Source organism: Diachasma alloeum, unplaced genomic scaffold (genome assembly GCF_001412515.2).
Source record: "Diachasma alloeum isolate Michigan unplaced genomic scaffold, Dall2.0 Dall_scaffold_00313, whole genome shotgun sequence".
Taxonomy (NCBI): domain Eukaryota; kingdom Metazoa; phylum Arthropoda; class Insecta; order Hymenoptera; family Braconidae; genus Diachasma; species Diachasma alloeum.
Genome location: NW_021680452.1, coordinates 1,432,672 through 1,439,428, shown reverse-complemented (window position 1 = coordinate 1,439,428; position 6,757 = coordinate 1,432,672). Strand labels below are relative to the sequence as shown.

Genomic DNA, 6,757 nt, shown 5'->3' with positions numbered 1-6,757 from the left:
TGGCGAAGTAGTAAAACGGTTTAAGTCGACTAATTTCCCAGTTGAGTTTTTGAGGAATATTTCCGAATCTAAGGGCGATAGCGAAATTTTCATGATTAGGTTTGTTGTAGCACTCAATCGGCTCTACAAAAAAGATTATAACAACAATTTTGCTGTCTCCCTTAGATTTCGAGATATTCATTGAGAACTGGTCAATAGTCAAAATTGACTTGTACCGTTTTACCACTTCGCTACTGAATTTTATTTTTCCATATAAATAACGACTTTATTTTACTGCGTAAAATTCTTAAGACTGAAAAGAAAAGTAAACTCGCAACGTTTCAAAATATATTCTTTTTTACAAAGACTCTATTCAATTCGACTAGAAATATACCAGTTTGCTTCGTTACAGTCAGGTTGTTCAGCCCTCTTTGTCAAATTTTATGACAAACACGGGTTGGAAAAGTGTACGGCCCCAGTCACTGCGAAGTATTCCTCTTCTTACGTTTCATTCCATTTTCTTCTTTTCTCCCTCTCCGACATATTTTTCTACAATATTCTCTTTTTAATTTATATAATGGGGGGAAAGTGGCTGATTTCATTCCTCGGATTTCTGTTATTTTCGACACTCGTCCGTATGAAATAACTCACGTTCCTTCCTGAATGTCGTGTTTTCCTCCCTCAGTGCACAATATATTATTTTGCGGAGCATATCTGACGATTCGTCAAGTAAAAAAATACATCTATGGATACAAAAATGACAAAAATGAGTGTTTCCAGTACAATAAAATTTCCCGCACTAGTAGAGTATTTTTTTCTGACAATAACTTTTTCTCTTTGGGTTGGGAAGTTAATAACAACATGCAAAAAAATTCATTATTTACTGTGTATTTTAATTAGAAGCGTAAAGCATTGAGAATACATTGAGTGAGCTATTATACAATTGACGCTTCCCTTAACTTCTGCCAAGGAATAATGAATTATATGAATAACGAACAGTGATTTTTCTTTCATGTACCAAATACGTAAAAACAAGTTAGAATGAACAGTTATTAAAGGAAATTCTGACGCTCCATCCCTTCGTAGACGAGAAAAATTATGCGAATAGTAAATAAACGTACGAATAAACAATATCAAAATGATGAGTAAATGAACATTTGTGAAGAAACAACGAAATGAACATTTGTGAAGAAACAACGAAATGAAAAGAATAATGCACCTAAATCTGCACTTCATAAAAAAATTCATTATTTACTGTGTATTTTAATTAGAAGTGTAAAACATTGAAAATATATTGAGTAAGCTATTATACAATTGACGCTTCCCTTAACTTCTGCCAAAGAATAATGAATTATATGAATAACGAACAGTGATTTTTCTTTCATGTACCAAATACGTAAAAACAAGTTAGAATGAACAGTTATTAAAGGAAATTCTGACGCTCCATCCCTTCGTAGACGAGAAAAATTATGCGAATAGTAAATAAACGTACGAATAAACAATACCAAAATGATGAGTAAATGAACATTTATGAAGAAACAACGAAATGGAAAGAATAATGCATCTAAATCTTCCCTCTTTCTGTTAAATTATCCTGACCAATTTTTTAAGTAACTCCATTCTAAGGAGATGAATGATGACATTAATCTGAAATTTAAATAGGATGTTGAATCTATCAATTTTTCTAGGATGTTTGGACACTTGAATTACCTGTGAATTTTTACAGGATTTTTAAAGATTTTATTTCCAAGTTAATCACAATCAAAGTCGTATATTATACATGGGCTCTAATAGTGAGTTTTTCATCTAGCCCGAAACTGTATTATTTGATCTGATAATAAAGATTCGTGTTGACTGGATACATTTCCCTAATGCCCTATGCATGAGAAATAACTTAGATTATTTATAATTTGAAAAAGAACTCCAGAAAAATTCTTAACAGAATTGAACATAATCTAGTAACAACGATGAAAGGTTTACACAAATTTCGAATCAATGTCATCATTTTTATAAGGTACTCCATTCAAAAACGATGAATGATGATATTAATTTGAAATTCACGAAGAACGTTTATAATAATAGTTGGATTATGTAACAATTTTTCCAGAATTTCTTTAGATTTAATTTACAAGTTATTCACACTCAAGTCACTGGTTATCCACGAGCTCTTACGACAATTTTTCCTTTAGCCCGAGACTGCGATATCATTCGAGCTCATAATACAGTTCCATAACTTGGAAAAGAAATTCAGAAAAATTCTATCAAAACCATCACCCACGATCTACCAACTACGATGAAGTCCTGTAAAAAATTAGAATCAATGTCATAACTTTCCTCACAGCTGAACCCCTCACTCTTCCAACTGATCGGAACCGGATTCTGCGAGTGGATCGTCTACGTCCATCGGCTCAGCTATCGATCCACCAGCTGCACTCCCAGCCCCTTCATTCCTCCGATTCTCCTCATTCCTCTCATTCTCGTCAGCCCTCCTCAGCCTCTCGTTGATGTACCGAGAGACACTCTGAGCACTCTCTTCAGCTTCAGCTTCATCTCCTGGAGCTCTTGCCCTGGGTCCCTTGACCCTCGTCACATCCAGAGGAGGCTTCCTCGGGGTCTTCCTCCTCTGCCCCCCTCGACCTGCACTCCCCTCACCCTCCCTCACTCGAGAGTCCCTCCTGCCCCCTTTCCTGGCATTCAAACTCGTCCTGTACTTGATCAGTGGCTGCCACTCAATTCCTCGTGCTTCCACCCCTGCCAGCAGTTTGGTGTCCAGCACCTTCAGCACAGCACCCTTCTTCTCCTTCAACAACTTCCCTGAGAACTCCACGAGCACCTCCAAGTACCCAATCTTCGGGGGCACTTGAGTATTCTCAATTTCCCCAGCAGGCACCTTCACGACAAAATCAATCCCCTTGAAGTGTATCGCAGCGATCTCCTCCTGAATCCTCGTCGTGTTGATCCCCAGAGCCATTGCGAATTTCTTCGCTAGGGTAATAATCTTCAACATGTCCTCAGGGTCGACACCATCCCCTTCCCCGTTTCTAGCCTCTTCGTAGAGACTAGCCAGGCATTCGCCAATTGTGAGCGCCCAACTGTGCAAGTTGATCTCCTTCGCCGTCATCAGGCACATCTTGATGATGTCCCCATAGTCATTGTAAAACGCGTCGTAATGCTTGAAGACGCCAACAGCCATCTTCATCTTGAAAACCTTGCAAATGATGAGTTTACAGAAAGCCATCAGCAAGTTCCTCCTCCTGCAGAAATCGATGGAGTCAGAGTCATCCTGGACGAAGACATATTCCTGCAAGAAATCATTGAGAGTGTTCCCCAGGTCCTCATCAGGCTCGTAGATGACCTCATGACGAAGAGGATTGGGCACATCAAACAAACCCTCACAGACTGGGATCAGAAGATCACAGATGATCCTGAAAGCGTCAGCACGAATTCCCGGAGAGATGTTGTTCTCAGTCACCAGGAAGAACTTCATGTCCTGGACGAACTTGACGGTCACGTCCCTGAGCCTCCGAACTTCCTCCTCCTCTCGATCCCCGAGTGCTTCCCCTGAACTCAAGCGATACTTCCACCAGACGATGGACTGGAAGACAGCCCAGGCGGCGTGTCTGAACCCCTCCTCAAGATCACTTGCAGGTTCTCTGCACGAGTCGATGACCTCAAGAATGGACTCAAACACCGAAGTTTCGAGGTTCAGGTCATGACACTGGGAGAAAATACCGATTTTCTTGAGCGTCTCCACGACATTTGTGGTCTCATCGTCGTGAGGTGTCGGCTCGCCTGCGATAACACTCTGGTAATCGTCCATAGCAATCTCGTAATCCTTGATTATCCTCGAGAGGATGTTGTCTGTCTCTGTTTTGCACTGCGACGACTTGGGGTGGCGCTCGGAGCAGAGCCACTCCAGGGTCTTTGACGCTTCCCTCAAGGTGCAGCTGTCACTTGTCTTATCGATGATGATCCTAATCTCGTCCAGCAGATCTGTTAATCTCCTCTCCTCGTGGGACTTGACGTACATGTCGAGGTAGAAGTACTGAGGAATCATCAGGAGGTGTGTTGCCACCTCAGGCTCGTTATTGAAACTGCCGAGGAGACGTGGAAGATTCTGGATGAAGTGCTCAGTTAACTTCTCCTTGCGAGCAGACGTTTCTCGTTGTTCTCCCATTGTCAGTGGCTTTTGTCGTGCTCGCCCATAGGGACTCTCCCCAGTGGCTGATTGCTGCACCGACGCTACCATTATCTTCACCAGATTGACAATGGTGGCGTCGTCAAGATCCCCGTGGAGAAGCAGATTCGTCATGCACCCCCAGTCCTGCATGAACTCGTTATCATCGATGAGAGCGTCCACCAGGTAGACAGCATGATGTGGACGCTCTGACTCTGCGAAGAATGCTACCAGTCCCCCCATAACTGAGTCATTTGAACTGTCACCATCCTGGGGACTGGAGTCATCATCGCTGCAAACTGCCTTCACGAATTCCCCAGCCACCTGCGCCAACTCCCTGTGCTTGTTGTAAACCAAATCATAGATGAGTTCGTAATCGTCGTTGCTCAGGATCTCCTTGTGATTCTGGTAGATGATCTTCATGAGTTTGACCGCCTCGACACCAACGGATTTGTACCTGTCGCGACCCATTATCGCGAAGCGGTGCTTGAACTTATCGTTGAAGTCACCGAGTTTGAACTTCAGGTCTTCTGACTGGTAGACCGATTGGAGGACCTTTGCACATCTCAGTCTGACCTCTGGGATCACGTCTGAGAGACCGTAGCCGATGTGCTTCAAGTGGCCGATGTACTTTATGGGTTTTTTATCCAGCAATTTAGCGAGTTCCTCGATGGAGATGAGGCGAATGCCCAGGAGGTTGTCTTTGCATCGCGGGGAGAAGAGATTGCTGGAGATGTTGAGGATTGATGCGCTGAGGACGTCTCGATTCTCCTGGAGTTCTGTCCTCGTGAGGTCTAGGGCTTCGATCCTGCCGAGGGATCTCTCTGGTGGAGGTCTCTTCATTTCTGAGTGAAGCTGACGCCTGTTTTTTTCGATTATGGATCGAACGTTGGTGTCGATCTCTTCGAGGATTGTTGTTAGTTTGAGGAGGATCAGAGTTGAGGTGTAACGCAGGTGTCCCAGGGGAACGCAGGAGAAGAAGGTCAGGGGTTGGGTGATACTCTCCAGGAGGAAGCCGTCGTAGATTATGGAGTTCTGGCACTGGAGAAAGAGGACTCGGAGGAACTCGAGGAAGTTCGAGGTGAAGGTCTTCCAGGTGGAGGTTTTTGTGGTCAATGGGAAGACTTTGGGGTTGTCTTGGCAGGCTTCCAGGATCATCTCCTTGGTGATGTCGTTGAAATCGACGAGCATTTCTGGGGTTATGGTGAGGGAGGAACCAGCGCTGCTTAGGAAGAACTCTAGGAGCTCTGCTGTCGCTGATGAGCGATCTGTCTTGTAGCGGTCGATCCACTCGGAGGCGACTGCTTGGGTGTCGATGGAAGGCGACTTCATGAGGTTGAAGAGAGAGTCTTTGTTCTGGAGGGGGTTGGGAGCTGGGGAGGGACGGCGACGGGAGGGCTTGGATCTGGAACGAGGGGGGAGGAAATTGTCTTCTGGGTTCGAGTCTGATGTGTCGAGCTCGGGGATTGGGGGATTTCGGCGTGGCTGACGAGGACGGAGGGATCTTCGGGAACTTGGGGAGGGCGGGGGAGGGTCAGCAGGGCTTGAGGAAGAGTTGGGAGGGGTAGCCTCAGAACTGAAATTGAAAGCAGAAAAGGGAATTTGACAATAGGGATATTTTGACGTGAATACGTCTTTGGGATAACAGAAGGCTACCGTTTCCTCGAAAATTTCAAACAAATTTCCTGCTCAAAGATATTAATATTTTTGGCATCCAAAGGACATTGATCTTCATCATCGCCGCCTGGAGATCAATGGGCTTTGATTTGTAAAAATATCGATAACTTTCAGCAGGAAATTTGTTCAAACTTGGAAAATTAACGGCATTCTATTACCTCTTAGTTTCATGTTGGGGGTCATTTGCGGAGCTACCCCTAACGATCAGCGCCATCTGTCGAAATTCTATAAAATTCTAGATTTTTCTAGAAATTTGAAGAAAATTCTCCGGTTATTGCTTCCGAATGGAAGCTTCGTAATCGGTCGATTTTTCGATTCGCTAATTTTGCTTGGAAATGACTTAGAAAGTCGTGGGGTCGTTTTGTGGCAGGCTTGTTTTATTTATTTATTTTTTTCATTTTTAACTAGCGATTTTTTGGTTCAAACAGGGCTTTTGAGAATTTTTTTTCTCAGTGTAGAGTGAAGTCCGAGCTACGAGAATTATTTCCACAATAATTTCCATGGCTCCTTTAGCTTCAAAAGTTATTCCGAAACATGTCACGTGTAGAGTTTAGACTTGAGTTCATTCACTTACGAGGATGAGTTTGAGCTTTGAACTGGCCCTGGGCCTATTGGTGGTGATGCATCATCCACTTTCATTGTCTCCGCTTTTCTGCTCCTACGTCGAGATGTTGGAGCCATAACGATGATTCAGTACAAGTTTTCGAGGGAAAATGTCGAAATCCTGAAAAGATACAAGGACTTTTTTCAATAAAACTCGTTGAATTGAGGAATGCAATTTTGATCACAGTGTTCGAATGAAGGAGAACAAGCATTCAAACCCCCAATTAACCAAAATAACATGAAAATACCTTCGAATTATTGCACCCAAATCGGTAATTCAATGAAGAAAGTCCTCCAGACCAATTAAATTACTCTTTTAAC

The 6,757-nt window shown here is 43.3% G+C and overlaps 1 protein-coding gene across 1 annotated transcript; it reads right to left on the bottom strand.

The window, feature by feature from the left end:
• Positions 1-1,489: 1,489 nt before the first annotated feature.
• LOC107039923 (cohesin subunit SA-1) lies at positions 1,490-6,757 on the bottom strand. Its single transcript, XM_015259779.2, has 3 exons — positions 6,685-6,757; positions 6,408-6,557; positions 1,490-5,732 (listed from the first exon to the last, which is right to left on the bottom strand). The coding sequence occupies exons 2-3, from the start codon at positions 6,512-6,514 to the stop codon at positions 2,330-2,332; spliced, it is 3,510 nt and encodes a 1,169-aa protein (XP_015115265.1). The 5' UTR covers positions 6,515-6,557; positions 6,685-6,757; the 3' UTR covers positions 1,490-2,329.